This window comes from Pristis pectinata, chromosome 6 (genome assembly GCF_009764475.1).
Source record: "Pristis pectinata isolate sPriPec2 chromosome 6, sPriPec2.1.pri, whole genome shotgun sequence".
NCBI lineage: Eukaryota > Metazoa > Chordata > Chondrichthyes > Rhinopristiformes > Pristidae > Pristis > Pristis pectinata.
Genome location: NC_067410.1, coordinates 63,578,381 through 63,597,968, shown reverse-complemented (window position 1 = coordinate 63,597,968; position 19,588 = coordinate 63,578,381). Strand labels below are relative to the sequence as shown.

Below are 19,588 nucleotides of genomic sequence, written 5' to 3'. Positions count from 1 at the left end.
AGAAGAAAGTCATCCGTGATCCCAATGGACTGCTAAAGAAGAACAAGACTTTTTAATGAGTTTTAATTCACCAATTTAGCTGCAGCCGTGAACTTCCAACCATAACAACACAGAAATTGCCCAGTTCTTATTTCCACACTGGAGTGCCCTAAGGGATTCAGAACCATAGAGCAGGTTGAGAGTAGGCCTGGGACAGTAATCTCATTGTAAAGCATTGTTATCTAACCCCATTTGGATCCAAATTCCAATACATCAGAAGCATTTTACATTCATTTTTTTTATTTACAGGTAGATTTTGCTTTGATACAAATCTTGGTTCTGAAGTCCTGTTCTGTTTCCCTACCTGTTATTTTGAGCTTCTTCACAGTCTTGTTGGAATGGTTGATCACCTCAACACTCACTTGAATTGGTTCACCATGGTAAAAGATCTATTAAATAGTGCATTTCAAGTCAGGAGAGTATTTCACAAAGATAATGTTTGGCATTTTTAACTCATCCACTGCAAACTACAAATTTACATTCACAATGTCTGACTGATTGTTCTACTGGTGATGAATTGTTTCCTGAAATCACTTCTGCAGAGAGTAGTTTGTGTCTGTGTACCCTTCCTCTATAATCACGGTTTAACTTTACTCTGTTGAGTAACTTTTCAACATCTTGCCTGAGTTCTTTTTGAGGGACAAGAGCCCAAATTATTCATATAGATCAGTTCTCACATTGCTAGACAATTGTGTAGGCAAAGGGAGAGGACTTGCCTTGGCCAATAATGTCAAAGAGGCTCCTCATGTATTTTTCACTGCCAAGTTTATTTTTAAGAGGCATGGCAAACTCCAAGGTTTAAATGACTTCTGACACAGTGCACTGATCAAAGTGACTGGTCCATGGAACCCTGTCAGAAGGTTTAAACTAATCCATTTGGGACAGTGGAGGTGGGGATCCTCTGGGGTCAGTTAGGTTGAGGAAATCTTGTGGACATCAAAGTATGGAGATGTGTGGGAATATGTTTTTGAGGGCCAAAATCAAAGGGATGAGATGAATAAGATTGGAGTTAATATTATATAATTATAGAGAGATGCAGCAGGGAAACAGGCCCTTCAGCCCATCGAGTCCGCACTGGAACCCAGACTTATCCTACCCTGACCCATTTTATTCTCCCCCCATTTCCATCAACTGTCCCCCAACTTTTACCATTCACCGACACACTCAGGACAACTCACAATGATCAAACAACCCCATGTTTTTGGGATGTTTGATCATTGTGAGCACCCAAAGAAAACCCACACAGTCATACGGAGAACATGCAAACTCCACATGAATCTTATGAATCTGAACTCCAGTTCATTCCAGGCAATGGGAATGGAAATCTGCTCAGCTGCAGAATTCCCAGGAGATCCAAGTTTGAACCTTGTCACTTCTAATTTCATTGGAGGTAAATGCCACTCCCATCTAGATATTGAATTGAATGCCAGAACTTAAGAATGGTGCTTCCGTTCCCATTCTTTTGAAATCAAAAAGGTGACTCAGTTTCAGTTCAGGGGAGCTGAGTACATTTAATCCAAACAGTTGTTCTTTTGTGCCTGAATATACTTCTATCCAGTAGCGATCAGAACACTGGGAGGTTCCCCGCTATTTTTTGATTATTACCAGTGAATGTTTAACCTCCAGCTGAACAGGAAAAAAAGAACCTCTTAAAAAAAGTATGTCTGGCAGTTTTGACCTCAGCTTCCTCTCTCTGGTTGATGTATGATTAACCGAACACTTACCTCTTTATTGAGTGACGCTTCCAGGTGAAGGGGTTTGTCTGACATGAGGAACTGTCTGCTTGTTTTAGCCATTGGCTGAAAAATTGGTATATCAGGAGCATACTGCACCTTGCGGATAACCATTGTCACAGAACTCCTTGGAGAAGAAAGAATTAGGAAAAATGAACTATCCAGGACAACCAATGCTAATTTTAGTAGTTCAATAGTGTTCAAGCTAGACAATGATAGTCTGGATTCCATTTCAATTAAAACAGCCAATCTGCTATGTTGATATGAGTGAATAGGCAGGTAAACGTTGTGTACCTCTTATCATTTTGATTTTTATCACCAAATATGGTCTTTGTATTTGAACAAGTCTTGAAACGTGCATTATCTTTCATCTGTTTGGTCTTCCCTACTGGATAGGAATTCTTGAATTCTCTCTACAACTTTTAAGAAAATGTAGGAACTTCATAATCTGTTTCTCACAAAGTCTGTCATTAACTACAGCATTACAACACTCAAGCAACCCAACACCATCCAAGACAAAACAGCCAGCTTAATTGGCACTCTATTCACCATCTTAACTATTCCCTCCCTCAACCACCAGTGCACAGTGAATGCAGTGTCTACAAAATGCACAGCAGTTACTTGCCGAAGCTATTCTGACAGCATCTCCCAAACTTGGGTCCAATAGCACCAAGAATAAAAGGGCAGCAGGCACATGGAAACACCTCCAACTGCAGATTCTCCTCTAAGTCATGCACTGTCTTGACTTGAAATTATATCATTATTCCTTTATTCCACTGGGTCAAAATCCTGGAACTCCTTCCTCAACAATACTGAATATGCTTTTACATAGCACCCTGTTAAGTCCTCAAGTACCTCCCAAAGCACATTAACGTCCAAATACTTTTCAAAATATTTTATGCACAAGAATGTGTTTCCCAATTTGCCCAAAGCAAGGTCCCACCAATGACAAATGAAATGACTGACCAGATAATCGACTTTGATTGAGGGAGAAGCAGTCAGCAGAACATCAAGTGACAGCAGCGTCATCACTGGGAGCAACGCAACAGTTCAGAAGGTGACTCACCATCACCTTCTCAAAGGCAATCAGGGATCAGCAATAAATGCTGGCCTTGTCAGTGACTGCCACATCCCCTAACTGAATAAAAACAAGTCTAATCGTGAACAAGATCCTCAGAGAGAAATGCTTCCTTCAGGATAACGGGCTCACTCCTTAATTCTGAACTGCCTTCGCGTCAACTATTTCACAATGTGCCTATGAAAACGAGCCAAGAGACGTGAGTCTGACACATCCTGCTGCTTTAGCAAATGCCCAAGCAACTACATCATCTAAATTATATCAATGCAAATGTTCTGCCCACTAAAGATTTCTATGTATTAATAACTTTTAACTGTTTCATTAAGTAAAACAATACTAAAAAATTAATGTGTTTAAAGTAAATGTTAATCTTACATTTACAACCAGAACACCTTACCATTCTCATATGATTCTATTGCTTAGAATGACAGAGTGTCTATACAGTATATATCTTATGGTCTTATAAGCAAAAGAACAGGTAGATCAACTGTAGATATGCATTAACAGATCTAATAGTTGACAATGATCCACTGCCAGCAAGTGTGAACCAGTGTGGCTTGCTAAAGGGACCCTGAGAAATGAGAGACTTCTGAAAACCCCTCAAAATGGCACTGGCAATCATTAATAAAGAGAAATGACCCAGATGGGCAGGCACACTATTCAGCTCTTGATTGTATGACCTTTTTTCTCCCCCAGACCAAGTGTCGCTTCCTGTATTTTTATGTGTTATATTTATTGTTCTGCAGAGAAAGAAAGCAATGTCAATCACTTTCCATGTTTGGATGAAAGTCAATTTACCTTTTGGAGATTTTTTCATCATAGCTGGAACTTTTTGCACAGAATGCAATGACTTGAAAGTCCACTCCACAGCACTGCAGAGAAAGCATATTCAGATTCAGATTCAGATTCAGATTCAGAACAGTTCATTGTCATATACACCAGAGTGTAATGAAGTTCCTTGCTCGCAAGAAGCTCACAGAGTAAACAGTATACATGATAATAATAAATGCAACAATAATTAGAGAGGCAAGCACAATTCATATACTTAACAAGGGAAAGGTAAGCATACTCCTGGAAAAATTCATCCTGAAGCCATAACATGACAGATTTCTGGTCATCCCTCAAAATGGCGAGGACCAGCATTGAGAAAGAGAAATGACCCAGGTGGGCAGGCACGCTATCTCAGCTCTTCATTGTAAGTATGACCCTTTTTGTCCCTCAGAGAACCTTCAGAAACAAGGCAAAGAAACAATGAAAGTGCCTACCCACAATTTTCCATCAGTTAGGACTAAGAAGGGAGACAGATCAAACTCAGGAAGTTAGCACAGTTTTCTTGATCATAGACTATACGTGGAAGATTTGACCACCATTCCATAGAGCCATAGAGTGACAGAGACATACAGCACAGAAAAAGGCCCTTTTGGCCCACCATGACCATACTGACTATCAAGTATCTATCTATACTAATCACATTTATGAGCCTTCTGTACATTGTTAATTTGTGCTTGTCCAGATATTCCTTAACTGTTGTGAGAGAACCTGTCTCCACCTCAGGCATTGTGATCGAGATTCTAAACACCCTCTCGGTAAAATTGTTCTTCCTCAAATCCTATCTAAACCTCTTATCCCTTATCCTAAACCTATGCCCTCTAGTTTTAAGTACTTCTGCTATGAGGAAGAGTATCCTACCATCTACTCTATCAATGCCCCTCATAATTTTGTACACATCTATCAGGTTCCCCCCTCAGCCTCTGCCACTCCAAAGAAACCAACCCCAGTGCATCCAGTCTCTCTTCATGGTTGAAACACTCCACCCCATGCAACATCCTGGTGAATCTCCTCTGCACCCTCTACAGTGTAATCACATCCTTCCTACAGTGTGGTGATCAGAAACAGAACATGGACCTCCATTTGTGGCCCAGCTAATGTTATATAAAGTTGTACCATAATCTATGCCATGGCTAATGAATGCTAGACCTTTCTTCACCACCTTATCTATATGTGGTATCATCTTCATGCATTTGTGGACTTGTACACTGAGCTCCTCAATACTCCCTAAGGTTCTACCATTCATTGTATATGTCCTACCTTTACTAGTCATCCCAAAGTACCTTGTACTTATCAAAATTAAATTTCATCTGCCATTGCTCTGCATATCTTACCAACTGATCAATATCATCATGTAGCCTATGACTATCTTCCTCACTATCAACAACACTACTGATGTTATAGAATATATAGAAAGTAGAGGCTATACTTTTTTATTCATAATCTGCTCTGTGCTTAAGATGGCTGCTGATCTCCTCAAGTTGGCCGCTGGGCCTCCTTCTTCTTCAGCTCAAGTGCGGGAAACTCTTAGTGCGGGAAACATATAGCTCATTAAAGAAATGGTTAGCACATTCCTAGGAAGACACTATTGATCTATTGTGTAGCTAAGGGTCGTTAGGGTTAGTGTGACTAATGATTTTGCAGCAGTTCTGAAGCTGATAGTTTTTTAACCGATAAGCCAGATGCCAGCAAGTCTCAGAAGTCATATGTTATAGGGGCACATTGTAATGTTTTATAACCGTTAGCTTTGTAGTGAATAAGTCTAGTATTGTTTTATAACTGATAATTCTGTAGCCTAGTACCAGGACTCCCAATGCCCATAAATAATTGGGGCACCCTGCGATTGAGACAGGAAATGACTGTGGGATAAACAAATGGTTGTGAGCTAGGAGACAATTGTGAAAGGAGGCAAATGGTGAAGGATGAAACTGTGAAGATAAGAGAGAACATGATGGATTGTAACAATGTAATTAAGCTAAGAAAAAAGGTATAAAAAAGGCCGTCGAGCTTTGCTCGGGGGCAGTCAGAGAGGGCAGTAGTCAGAGCGTGACTAGTAACTGACTGTCTTGACTGTCACAACTTTTCTTTGCAAATAAACGTTTAACTTCTTGAGTAATCTTCTGCTTCTCCTGGTCATCTATCTATTGCGGGTAACCACGACAATGTTTGTATCATTTTGCAAACTTGCTGATCATATCTCCTACATTCATATCCAAATTGTTAATGTATACAACAAACAGTAAAAGTCCCAGCACTAACACATGTGCACACCATGGGTCACAGGCTTCCAATCACAAGGACAATTCTCCACCATCACCCTCTGCCTCTGATCACCAGGTCAATTTTGGATCTAATTTGCCAATTTGCCTTGGGTCCCATGGGCTCTAACCTTTGGGCCAGGCTGCCATATGGGACCTTGTCAAAAGTCTTTCTGAAGTCCACGAAGACAACATCAACTGCACTGCTCTCATCAATGTATTTTGTAACCTCTTTAAAAAATTTAGTCAAGCCATTCACACAGGATCTCCCTCAGCAAAAACATCTGACTATCTCTGATTAATCCCTGCCTTTCCAAGTGTAGATTAATCCTGTCACTCAGAGCTTTTTTACAGTAACTTCCCTACCACCAATGTTAGATTCACTTGGTGCCCTTCTTGCTCCCTCCTTGATGCCCTTCTTGAATAAGGCACCATATTTGTCACCCTCCAGTCATCTGGCACCTCACCTGTGGCCAGTGAAGATTTAAAAATTGTTGTCAGGGCCCCAGCAATTTCCTCTTTTGACTCCCATAGTAGCCTGGGACACACCTCATCAAGTCCTGGACTTTTATCTATTTTTAAGCCCATTAAGACATTTAATATATCCTCGGTTTTAATGATAACATGTCTGAGAATGTCTCTACCCTCTCCTTTTGAGTCCTGGTAAAGCAGAAAGCAATTGATTTCCACCTAACCTGGGCTAACTCATTGAAATATGTGGGTTCACATCACTGTTCTAGATAGAGGTTCCATGAGTGAATTCCTGTCTTTAGCATGGCTTTGCACTTGGAAAAGGGGCAGGAATTTGCCTACTGCTGCATTTGAAAGCCTGCAGGAGCACATGTATGAAAATTGCTATCAAGGGCCCAAAGCCCTGAGATAGTATCTGAAAAGGAAAGCTTTCAATTTCTTTCTGGACTCCATCTTTTCCTTTGTAGCCTTTGGAGTAGCAGGATTATTTTCACTGTGGATTTCTGTGTTCAATTGAAACATGTGTTTGCCAGAAGCTGTGAGAAAGGGCAGATACATCTGATCCATTGGTCTCAGTCTTAGCAAAGGTAAAATCCACAAGGGTTGTGCACATTATTCAAGATTAGAGTGGACACAAGAAAGGGGTTGAAGAAGGCAGGAGCAACAAACTATCTGGTGGAGGAACTCACAACAACCAATTTGCTGGAAGAATTCAAGTTTAAGAAGATGATTTGTGCTAAAGAAATCAAGCCAGTGTTTATTGTTTCATTTCAAAATGATCCCTTTCCAAAATACTCATACACATTCTTGGAGATTCTTCTCAAATTTGACTGTTCTTAAAATTTTGTCACCATCTAATCTGCTCCATGGTTATATGAATGCTGTGTTCCTCACCAATGGATCCACCAAAGACACAATTCCTTTGGAAACAGGGGTTAAGCAAGAATATATATACACACACGTGTTTATAGCCTTTAGGGTTTCAAGTCTAAGAGGGTCTAGATCTAATGCTCCAGATCACTTCTTGTCATTCTTCAAAATTACACCAGTCAGCAGTGGGAATGTAGAATGGTGCAGCCGGATTGATTGTACCTTGTTTCTTTAGTGGATGGTTGAGGCATACCTACATCCACCTTCCCTCCTTTTTCCATGGGGAAAAAGTGGTGTATAGACAGTAGGTGTATCATGTCCTCCAACCCCAGCACCCACCCATCCTGCCCCAATTCTATGCCCTGACATTCCCAGCAAAATGGAGAGGGAAATCAGGAAAGTGGTTCTTGCTGAAAGTGGTCCTGATGAAGGGTCTCGGCCCGAAACATCGACAGTTTTTTTTCTCTCCATGGATGCGCCTGATCTGCTGAGTTCCTCCAGCACTTTTTTTGTATCCATCAGAATATATTGACTACATACTGAATAAGATTCAGACAAACCCAAACATAAAACCAGACTTTCTGGTGGAGGAACCATATCAGAATGCATGGGTTAGGTTCAGATTTCAGACATCCCTCCACTTTTATCCCAGCATCAATTCTCTTCCCTTCCCCACATCCCACCCTTTAAAAAAATGCAATGCTTACTGCTGGCTCCTGACCTCTGATCATTCATTCTAAAGGCTTTTCCATTTCATGAGTTGATGTGGTAATCATGAGCAAGTTCTATCCCCAGCACTGAGGGCCTTATTATTCAAGCAGGCTACATCATTTGAATACCCAACACAAGACTCCTGAAACAGACATCCTTTCTGAGTTCCTGCATGGAAGAGATTACCATGTAGATGGAGAAAACAATTCATGAATGTTTTCAAAATCTCTTTGCAATAACATCTCCACTGACACCTGGGAATCCCTGGCCCATGACTACTCAAAGTGGAGACAGCGTATACAGGATGGTATTGAGAACCTCGAGGTCAGGGATCAGGAGTGCACAGACAACCTGAATAATCAGCAGAATGGGGTACCACTTCACAAACTACCCACCCACTCACACTGTCAGGCACTTCCTGCCCCATTTTTGGAAGAGTCTGGGGTTCCCACATCTGTCTCTCAGAATTGGAGGGGAAGCAAGTCATTCTTGATCCCAAGAGACTGCCTAAGAAGAAGAAGTTCTGATACATGCAGGAGAGCATCAGCATTAAACTCAGTTCTGAAGGTGACAATGTGAATTTTCTTGCTAGAGTCACTGGATAATGATTAGTTCTGGGGATGTTTGCTCCTTATTTCTTCTTAAATCAAAGAACTACAGCAACTCAACTCCTGCCCCAGCATGGACCATAGACCAACCCAGGAACTTCTTGACTGGAGCCATTCATGTGAGGCACTTTCCAAAAACGTTAATGGAGAACCACAAGGATGCTTTGTCTTGACGTTTTCTCCACAAATCACTTGAGTCCCCAAATACAGAGACAAAAATATTTCAATTGGGTCCATGTTGAGGTGTTGAGTGAGAAGACAGACATTTGTATTTTCTGTCACATTAGTGCAGCTTGGAATCCTCATTGTTCTATTAGTTGAGGTTGTCCAAGATAAAGAACTACTTCTAAGAATGGACAGCCCAGTTTTTAAAAAAATGTTAAGACCAAATGCCAATATCATAGTATCCAGGATAAGTGCATTCTCTGAATTGGTCACACAGTATGAGCCCCAGGATAGAGCTATGTTCATTCTGTACTTGGGCTGGTGAAGAATTTACATTTTCTATTCCTTCAGGCATTGTCCAGCTTTTATCTGGTACCAGCTCTCTCCAAATATGTCTGGAAAGTGATGGGACGAGGGGTGAGGGAAAAGTTCCTTCTAAAGTCTGTCACTGATGACAAAAAGCTTCCTAGCAAGCAACTTAGGAAAATTCCTGATCTGATTGGTGCTTCCTCTGTAGGGAGACCTATCAGCATCCAAGCAGACATAAGTCCAGGCCCTCCTGCGTTGGTGGCATGTGTTGCTGCCAAAAGGCCTCATATTCCACAGCAGGTGAGGCCTCATGGGCAGATGATAATTTGGGCTCTGTTTTAATAGAATCTACAATGCTGTTGCCCTCAGCCAGCAGTTCATTCTTATGACCTCCATTCCTGCATTATTTCCTTACAATGTTTTCCAGCAGTATTCAGCTTTACCATGGTAACTCACAGAATTATTCATTAAAGGGATGTAAACAAGTGAGTGAAATATCTCCAGCAATTGACACCCTGATCCCTGCAACAGCACTTTAAGTACCTTACCTTGTCAACTTCATTTGGACCCAACTGCAAGGTTATAGAGCAAGGTAGATAGTCTGGGAACTGTCAAGGGAGGAAAGAGAAATGTTAATACTTTGAGAAGCCACTTCACTTCCATTGTTTTCAATACACCCAAGAACAATTAGCAATAACATTTCACGTGGCTAATGTTGCGCCTTCATTTAAGAAGGGGTGCGAGGACAAGCCCGGGAACAACAGGGTGGTGAGCCTAACGTCAATGGTGGGAACGTTACTGGAAGGGATTCTAAGAACAAGACTTATTTGCACTTGGAAAGGCAAGGACTGATTAGGGATAGTCAGCATGGCTTTGCTCCTGGGAGATCATGTGTTACAAATTTGACTGAGATTTTTGAAGAGGTGACCAAGAGGATTGACTAGGGCAGTGCAGTAGATGTTGCCTACATGGACTTTAGCAAGGCCTTTCACAAGGTCCCTCATGGAAACTGGTCCAGAAGGATAGATCACATAGGATCCAGGCTGAGATAGCAAATTAGATACAAAATTGATTTGGTGGTAGGAGTCAGACAGTGGTAGTGGAGGGTTGCTATTCAGATTGGAGACCTGTGACCAGTGGTGTGCCATAGGGATCGGTGATGGGTCCTTTATTGTTGGTTGTATATATTAATGATTTGTAAGAGAATGCAGGTGGCATGATTAGTAAGTTTGCAGATGACACCAAAATTGGTGGTTTACCAGACAGTGAAGAACGTTGAAGGGCTGATGGAATTTAACTCAGATAAGTGCAAAGTGATGCATTTGGGGAAGTTAAACCAGTGAATGGCAGGGTCCTGGGGACCATTATTGAACAGCGAGACCTTGGGACACAAATACGTAGTTCGCCGAAAGCAGCAACACAGGTAAACAGAGCAGTGAAGAAGGTGTATGGTACGCTTGCCTTCATTGGCTGAATCATTGTGTATAGGAATTGGGACATCATGTTACAATCTACAAATCCACCTGTTAGGCCACATTTGGAGCATTGTGTGCAGTTCTGGTTGCCATGCTATAGGAAGGATGTGATTAAGCTAGAGAAGGTGCAGAAAAGATTCACAGACAAGTTGTCTGGATTGGAGGGCTTGAGTTATAAGGAGAGATTGAACAGGCTGGGGCTGTTTTCCCTGGAATATAGGAGGCTGAGGAGTGACCTCACAGAGGTTTATAAAATTATGAGGGGCATAGGTAGGGTAGATATTCTTTATCTCAGAGTAAAGAAGTCCATAAGTAGAGGGCAGAGGGGCAAGCCTTAAAGGAGATCTGAGGGGCAAGTTTTTCACACAGAGGGTGGTGAGTGCCAGAGGAGCTGGTAGAATTACAATATTTAAAAGACAATTGGACAGGTATATGGAAAGGAAAGGTTTAGACAGATATGGAGTAAATGCAGGCAAATGTTGGCACCAGCTTAGATAGGCATTTTGTTCAGCATGGATGAGTTGGGCCGAAGGGCCTGTTTCCACTCTGTATACATCTATGAATCTGTATTTCCTCATAAGTAACATCGGCCTTTTTTTGTTGCTTGCATCAGATATTATTCTACAGAAGCTGAGCAGGCCAGTGTCCTGTCTTACAGTCCAGACTGGGTTCTTACAACATTTATGCTCAGTGCAAAAGCAGCTGCCATCATCAGCTCCTGAAACTAGCAGCTCCGACAAAACTGCAACCAAGTGGTCAGATTACATACAGATACCAACAGAATCAGCCCTACTATCTTTCTTCCTGGTCATGTGCCCTTTCTGTTGCTGTGCCTCTGATTCATATTTGCAGCATGAACATTCACAGGGTGTAAATGTCACCAGATAGACCAGCATTTATTCCCCATCCCTAACTACCTCTTGAACTGAGTGTCCTCTGGACCATGTCAGAGAGCCGTTCGGGTTTAGCATTAGTGTGGCCCAGAGTCACATACAAGCTAGATGGGATAAGGATGGCAGATTTCTTTCCCTGAAGGACATTAGTGACCTGGGTCGGTTTTAATAGGAACCCAGTGATTTCGAGGTTACTATTACTGACAATTTTTTTAATTACTTGAATTTAAATTTCTCCACCATTGTGGCTGAGTCTACAGGTCTGTAACTTCAATAACTTTATCACTGTGGCCCATTAAACTGGTTAGTTGCTTTTCAAGACGTGATACGGGATCTTTAAGTCCTCTGCTTTGCTGCCCCCTTATAAGTCAGTTTTAATATAATAATAGTTCTAATTCTTCACAGTGTCCAATTGGTTTCCACTTAAGTAAGCGTCACTACACCAGAAAATGCATCCTGAGGAGTCAACATGAGCTGCAGGAGCTTCATGGTGATTTACCCTGTGCTGAAAAGCAACCTTGCTAGGTTGAAGTATTATAAGGTGTGCAAACGGTCAAATGACCCATTAGCTCCTCCTGTTGATGGACATCAATTAGTCCATTACACAGAAAGAGAGAGAGAGAGAGAGAGAGAGAGAGAGAGAGAGAGAGAGAGAGAGATACCTGAATGCAGAATGGATAAGCTCTGTCTCCAAATTTTCTTGCTAAACGTTCTTGCAACTTGGTCTGGGGTTTAGGCTTTTCCCCTGAAGTAGGTGGATAGACTTGCATTGTGGCCATATACAGATCCCTTCTGAACTTCAACCCACAAACATCTATGTCCTCTCGTCCGTAGCGGAATGCACAGAGCAGTCTGCAAAACACTGAAATAAAGATCCAGAAATAATAGATAGGTTCTATTCTGGGACATTGGCTAGAGGAACTTGGGCTCTTTCACCTGCTGGGCTTTGTCTGAGAGTAGATCTGTATTCAGATCAAGTCAGTGATTTTTTTTTACTTCTGGGCTTGGTGACACAACATATTGAGTCTCCTGTGCTCTGAGTTCTTCATTTCAGCAGTTTCTTTTGTTTTCTTCATCTGGATGTAGATTAAAATGGGGTTAAACACCTACAGGTTTAAAGGTGTGAGACTGAGTGTATGTGGAGATGTGGTGGGATGAGTGAGATTGAGTGTGCACAGGCTGAGCGTGTGCAACGCTGAGTGTGAACGGTTGTGCAAGTGCAGCTAAGTTTGCAAGGATGTATTTGTGATGCTGTGTGTTAGCTGCGTGTATGAAGCTGCGTGTGTGTGAGGCTGTGTATGTGAGGCTGAGAATGTGTATACAGCTGTAAATGTCTGTACAAAATAAAGCACATTAATTTCACCTCTGGTTAGAACAAACCTCTTAAGGCAACTAGTCTAGAATGTAAGTAGACAGTTCACTTGTTTGTAATATTCAGCAATGCTGGATTTCTTACCTTTTCTATCCTTTATATAGCCTGTGTCCAATACAAGCACACCATCTGAAAAGTAATCAGATAAGATCAGTCACTGAAATAGGCTCTGGCCACGTTGTGGGGTATATCCATCACCATCCTTCTAATTAAGCAGTTCAAGGACACTGTAGTCATCCATCCCCTGTATCAGGCCCGGATCTTCCATGGTTCAGGAACATTGTGTGGTTTATCCAACAGCAATGCCAACCCCAAGTCTCCCATCAACCAACCCCAGGAGACAGTGGTGTTTATCCAATACCATTAGAGAAGCTGGATTTCCCATCATTTAGCTTCAAGGCAGTGTGGAGTTCATCCAGCACTAACTCTCATACTTGCCCTGGATAGTGTAGCCTGAAATCAGTGCCAATCCTGCCATCCACCAATCCAGGAGTGCTGCATGGTCACTGCCAATGCTCTTAACAATTTGATTTGAAGCATTTCTTTTTAAGGAGTAACCAGACACTGTGGTTCAAGATAGCGGTCCCAAAGGACAATAGCAATGTATGGGGATTGGGGGAATCATCAATGATGACATTAAAGAAGGAAAATACCAAGAAGGATTGGTGCTTCAGATACCCTAGCATTGTGATGACCCAGTTCTGGTTGGGAACTTTAAGTATTGCCATAGTAAGCCTCAGTATAGATAAGAAGATAAGATAAGATATCTTTATTAGTCACATGTACATCGAAACACACAGTGAAATACATTTTTTGTGTAGAGTGTTCTGGGGGCAGCCCACAAGTGTCGCCACACTTCCGGCGCCATAGCGTGCCCACAACTTCCTAACCTGTACGTCATTGGAATGTGGGAGGAAACCGGAGCACCCGGAGGAAACCCACACAGACACATGGGGAGAACGTATAAACTCCTTACAGACAGAGGCCGGAATTGAGCCCGGGTTGCTGGTGCTGTAATAGCGTTACGCTAACCGCTACACCACCGTGCCTGCCACAAACTTTTGCTTTCCACAAGTCTTGAAGGCTCCTGATGTCTGCAGGCCTTTAACATGTGATATAATATCCTATAAGGGATGACAAAATAAGTACTTCACTCCATTTGGCATCAGTGTTTGTGCTGAACAGAGAAGTGGCAGGGTGGCAGTAAGGCATGTTGGACAGCAGGTAGTGTTGCTACCTCAGTTCCAGAGACCCGGGTTCAATCCTGACCTCAGGTGCTGTCTGTGTAGAGATTGCATGTTCTCCCTATGCCTGTCTAGGTTTCCTCTAGCTGCTCTGGTTTCCTCGCACATCCCAAAGACTTGTTGGTTAATTACTACTGTAACTGACCCCCAGTATAGGTGGGTGTCAGAGGAATCTGCAGCATATGAAAGAGAAAAGGTCATAGGGAAATAAGTGAGGTATTGGGACTGCTCTGAGAACTGGCATAGACTCAATGGGCAGAATGGTTTCCTTCTGTGTCATGAGGAAATATGAGAACAGCAGCATTCTCAAAAGGACTCAGATCAAAGATTCAGAGGCATGTTACCAGCATGCTAAATCCCCAATTCTGTTTAGTGATCGCAATCAAAAAATATACGATTGTGCTGAATGAAGAAAGCTCCAGTCTCAGTGACAGAACTAAAAGGTTTGAAATCTATAGCAACAGATTCCTCAAGCAGCCTCTCTGTTGCATCATGGCAGTCCGTGCTTTCCTGAGCATTCTGTCTGTTTCTCAGTACTTTATGATTTAAATCTCTTTTCAGTCCATGACTATAATGACATCAGGAAATAAGCAGCACAGTCATTTCATTAAAGATCACGTTGGGAAGGTTGGTGTAAGAGTGCCTACTAATGCCAGATATTGATCTTACTAGAAAAAGGATCAAATGTAAAGTAATTTTATATAAGGGTACAAATTGTTATCATGATCATTAGAGGTTATTACTTGAAAAACAGTTGGAAACATTTTCCCAGCTATGATAAAATATCCAGACTGTAGAATCTTCCTCTGTTAAACAGAGGGAGTGCACATACCTATGGGATCTGTATAGCTGACATGATCCACAAAGTCTCTCTTGCCCAAGTAGACAGCAATCTGTGAAAGCAGAAATAAGATGCTGAATGATTGAGACAGCCCCTGTCAATTATATCTCCCAACTGTGACCACAATTAAAACAAAGAAGGCTGGGGATATGAAGAGGTCAGCCAGCGTCCCTGCGAGAAAAACAGAGTTGATGCTTCATGTAAGGGGCTTTGCATCAGAACTGGAAAAGTGAGAAAACAATTATGTTAAACTGTAGAGAGGAAGAGGGGTGAAAAGAACAGAAGGATTGTCTGTAATAAGGTGCAGATCAAAGTTGTTAAAACAATTATTTTAAAAGTTGGCAGCTGGAGACAAAAATGAAAAGAAAGAAACAGAAAGATGAGAAACATAGAAATTCAGAATAAGTACTGGGGTTTTCAACACTCCCAGATGGAAGATGAGGAGATGTTCCTCAAACTTACGTTGAGCATCTTATGGTGGAATCTTATGTTGAGCATTAATGGAAGAGGCCTAATACATAGATGTTGGAGCAGGGTGGAGAATTAAAGGGACAGGTGAACTGGAAGCTTAGGGTCACCCTTGTGAAGTGTAACTGCAAAAACCTGTATCATCTGTATCATCCTTGTATCATTGTGGTTTTCAAGGTTAGATTGGGCATTTCCAGAATAAGGGGCTTGAGATTTATACAGAAAGAAGTTACATTTATATAGTGAAAATCAAAAAAAAAGTTGGAAATCTTAAATAAAAGCAGAAAATACTGTAAGTACTCAGCAGGTCAGGCAAGAGCCTTACTTTCCCAGTTCTGTTGAAACATTAACCAATTCTCTTTCCAGAGATGCTGAGTGTTTTCAGCACTTTCAGTTTTTATTACAATTAAATAGAGCCTTGAACAGCCAAAATGTTACACATTTAATGAAGTTATGTTTTTTTTCAGTATTATAGTCACCATTGAAACATAGATAATTTTGGCAGCCAATCTGAACAAAGCAAATGAAGTAAATGAGCAGGTAATCTGTTGAGCCAGTGTTGGTTAAAGCAGACAGTTGGCCTTAACCTAGATCCCTGGAGTTGTACCATGGTGCAATAGTCCCAGCACAGTAAACGAAGTTGTTTAATATTCTACTTTTAAACGATCTCCTTTTTAAAACTGTATTGTTTAGAGTTTTAGCTCTGAAATTCCACACAGACAGTACCGGAGGTCAGGATTGAACCCTCCGTTCAATCTGATTGAACTGGTCTCTGGAGCTGTGAGGCAGCAGCTCTACCAACTGTACCACCATACCGCTGGTTTCACACTGCTATTTTGCTTTCCAGGGTGGATTCTAATTTCACACAACCTGAATCTTCCGCAGAGTCAGGACATTGATGCAACAATGTCTTAAGAGCTCTGTGAGGAAGAGACAAAGGACAGGTAAGATCCACAGAAGATAAGGGAGGTCACACACCGACTTATCAATGGTAGTCTTTTTGAAGACGATGTTTTTGGGGCCTGGAGGTGGAGGCATCATCTTTGTAACAACCACACTGGGAGCAGGGTTCTTCTGAAGCTGGGGATTGCTCATCTTTCCTGGTGTGATGTGATGTAAACAGACTGAAAAGCAAAAACAGAAAAACATTGATAAATGAATTAAATAGCAGCCTCTCAATATGGCATATTGATGTTAAAAGGAATGCCTTTAAACAGACTGGAGTCTAGGAATTATTACAGGTAATGTTAGCAGACAAATATTTAGTTTGCTTACAGATCAGAATGTAACTGAATTGGTAGGCCAAGAGAAGTCAATGTGTGGCCTGAGTATTTCTCTGTTAATATTGCAGTCATTTCTAATGCTAATTCAGCAATTAAGTATTGTTTTCTAGATTATTTGGTACCGCTCTTATATTTTAAGGTTTATATTCAAGTTTTATTCTTGTATTATTTGTTTTATTATTTGTACGCAGGTGTTTTTCCTGCAAACTGAAGTGTGGTCTTATGCACATTTACACACAAACTCACACACGTGTACACAGACTTGTATACAACACACAAAACCTGGTAAAGCTTCAAACCCTCAAGGCTAAATCAAAATTTTTCTTACAGCAATTAGCTTACTAGATATGGCACATGAATCTTGTGGTTTCTCAATGAAAAATAAATGCTATCAGACTATGTTAATCAGGTATATTTATAGCAGATAGTTAAAGGGATGTAGGAAGTCAATTCAGTGTATTCAGTCACTTGAATACTACTGCAGTGGAAACATAGTGAAGGTCATAAATCTGAATAATTCTCCCAATACCAATCCCAGAACAGCACCAATAATACATATTACATGTGAGATGTATGGGAGACAATTAAGAATTTGGATCTGAAACACTCAAGTGATTTGTTTGTGGAGAGCTGAAAATTACAACAGACAAGTGGACATCTCTGATTGCAACTGTTCACAAAGTTCACAAATGTAGCTCAAATTCTAACAGAACAGTACAAAATTTCCCAATCAACCTCCCATTATAATTGCTTGGGATCCTTCCAGTGTTCTGCAAGACATCAAGAGGATCTTGTAACTGGCTACATATATAAGTGCATAAGGACACCTTGTTTTCCACGACTGCATACCATATGAATTTTGGCACCAATCAAGCCAGTCAGAGTGAGTGGACTCTTGGATCTGCAGTTCTCTTTGACTTGCCACAGTTTCAGGATGCCATCATCTGCATGCATGCGACTAGAGGGGACCACCCTTCAGCCTGGCGGTTTTCCTTTATCAATATGCATCTGGCTTGTAACCATGGGAGATTTTCCTGTAGGTATTCATGTTTCAAAGCCAGCTGCTTTGCCGCTCTTGTCCTCCCTGATCGCTTCATTTTGACAATCAGACCTGTTGCCTAGCTGCTGGGAGACATGGCTGAAACCACCATAGGGATGCCTGTAATAAGGAGTGGTTTTACCAAAACAATGAGTATGCTGTCATTACGCTTTGGGTTTCTTCAAAAGATCAGGAGATGCCTCTCACACCATACTCACTGGCCATGATCTCCGGTAATGTGCTGCCCTGCTGTGCTGGGCACAACATGGTGCAACAGTAAGGCGAGACACAAGGCAGAGAAATAAGAAACACTTTGGAGGAGAATACACAAAAGACACAGGAAAAAGATAACGATAAGGACAAGAGGAATTGTCCTTTTGTTGCCTTGGTTGCAAACTGTTCTTCCTTATCCTTCCACCAACACAAGCAGGTCCTGCAACCAGTCACACTTGCCTTGATCAATCCCTACTTCCCATCATTCGACTGGTTTAGAGGGCACAGTCCAGTTATTAGTCGAAACATTTTCAACCAACAAATAATTCAACAGATAATTTTTATATCTATTCAAAGAACCAAAACTTAACAGCAATCACACTGAGAGCTTACAGTCAATCAGTTTTACCTTGAATTGGATACATACTATTTCAGCACTCTGTAAAACAACCCTGTGAACAACCTTGAGTGAACATCACTAATAGCCTGTCCTGGTCCAACCATGTAGACGCCATGGTGAAGAAAGCTCACCAATGCCTCTACTTCCTCAGGAGGCTAGAGAAATTTGGCATGTCCCTGTTGACCCTCACCAATTTTTATCGGTACACCATAGAAAGTATCCTATCCAGATGCATCACTGCTTGGTATAGCAACTGCTCTGCCCGTGGCTACAAGAAACTGTGGAGAGTTGTGGACACAGCTCAGCACATCATGGAAACCATCCTCCCCTCCATGGACTCTGTCCACACTTTTCACTGCCTTGGTAAAGAAGCCAACATAATCAAAGACCCCACTCACCCAAGACATTCTCTCTTCTCCCCTCTCCCATTAGGTAGAAGGTACAAAAGCCTGAAAGCATGTACCACCAGGCTCAAGGACAGCTTCTATCCCACTGTTATAAGACTGGTGAATGGTTCCCTCGTACGATAAGATGGTTCCCTTGACCTCACGATCTACCTCGTTATGACCTTGCACCTTATTGTCTACCTGCACTGCACTTTCTCTGTAGCTGTGACACTTTATGCTGTATTCTGTTGTTGTTTTACCCTGTACTACCTCAATGCACTGTGTAATGAGTTGATCTCTATGAACGGTATACAAGACAAGTTTTTCACTGTACCTCGGTACATGTCAATAATAAACCAATTCAAATTCCTTGGGCAACTGCAAAAGTATACTAGGTCTCCTACATGATGCAGTACCTGTGATTACTGTACAGATCTGTGTAAGAAGACAGCCCAGGACTCAATGTGTTTACAATACTGACTGATTGGGCTTCGTGGAGAGGGGGTGGGAGTTGGTAGGGGTGGTTAGTCAATAAGAAGTGGTAGTGCTTGAACAAAGCCTAAACTTTCATATCCCAGTTCACCATCCTCCCTCTCATATTTCCCTGTTAACAATATTGCTGGACACTGCTGCAGGTCAGCAAGGTGATCGGTGACCAAGGCTAGAGTATCATGCATGTGATTCAATCTAATGCTGATAGTGCGGTACACCCACAGTGTAACAGCAGTGTGATTGCTCCCTGTGCTCTTTCCATGGATGCTGACATCACCACAAAGGCTTATGACATCATGCCATTCATGCTCATGACAATTCATCCAAACATTTGGATAACAGTGAGGCTGGGATGCCTGAGATGCCTACATGCTTTGCTATTGTTCCAGAAATATTTTGTTGATTGACAGCC

The 19,588-nt window shown here is 41.6% G+C and overlaps 1 protein-coding gene across 1 annotated transcript in view; it reads right to left on the bottom strand.

The window, feature by feature from the left end:
* Nucleotides 1–17,952, bottom strand: part of LOC127571842 (S-arrestin-like) — a 34,476-nt gene extending 16,524 nt beyond the window's left edge. The window contains exons 1-10 of the mRNA XM_052018588.1: nt 17,904–17,952; nt 16,342–16,487; nt 14,887–14,947; nt 12,895–12,939; nt 12,101–12,300; nt 9,619–9,678; nt 3,649–3,722; nt 2,845–2,847; nt 1,764–1,899; nt 344–428 (exon numbers count right to left, since the gene is read on the bottom strand). Coding sequence (XP_051874548.1) covers nt 344–428; nt 1,764–1,899; nt 2,845–2,847; nt 3,649–3,722; nt 9,619–9,678; nt 12,101–12,300; nt 12,895–12,939; nt 14,887–14,947; nt 16,342–16,487; nt 17,904–17,952 — 859 coding nt within the window. The remainder of the gene's footprint in view (nt 1–343; nt 429–1,763; nt 1,900–2,844; nt 2,848–3,648; nt 3,723–9,618; nt 9,679–12,100; nt 12,301–12,894; nt 12,940–14,886; nt 14,948–16,341; nt 16,488–17,903) is intronic.
* Between the last annotated feature and the right edge of the window lie 1,636 nt (nt 17,953–19,588).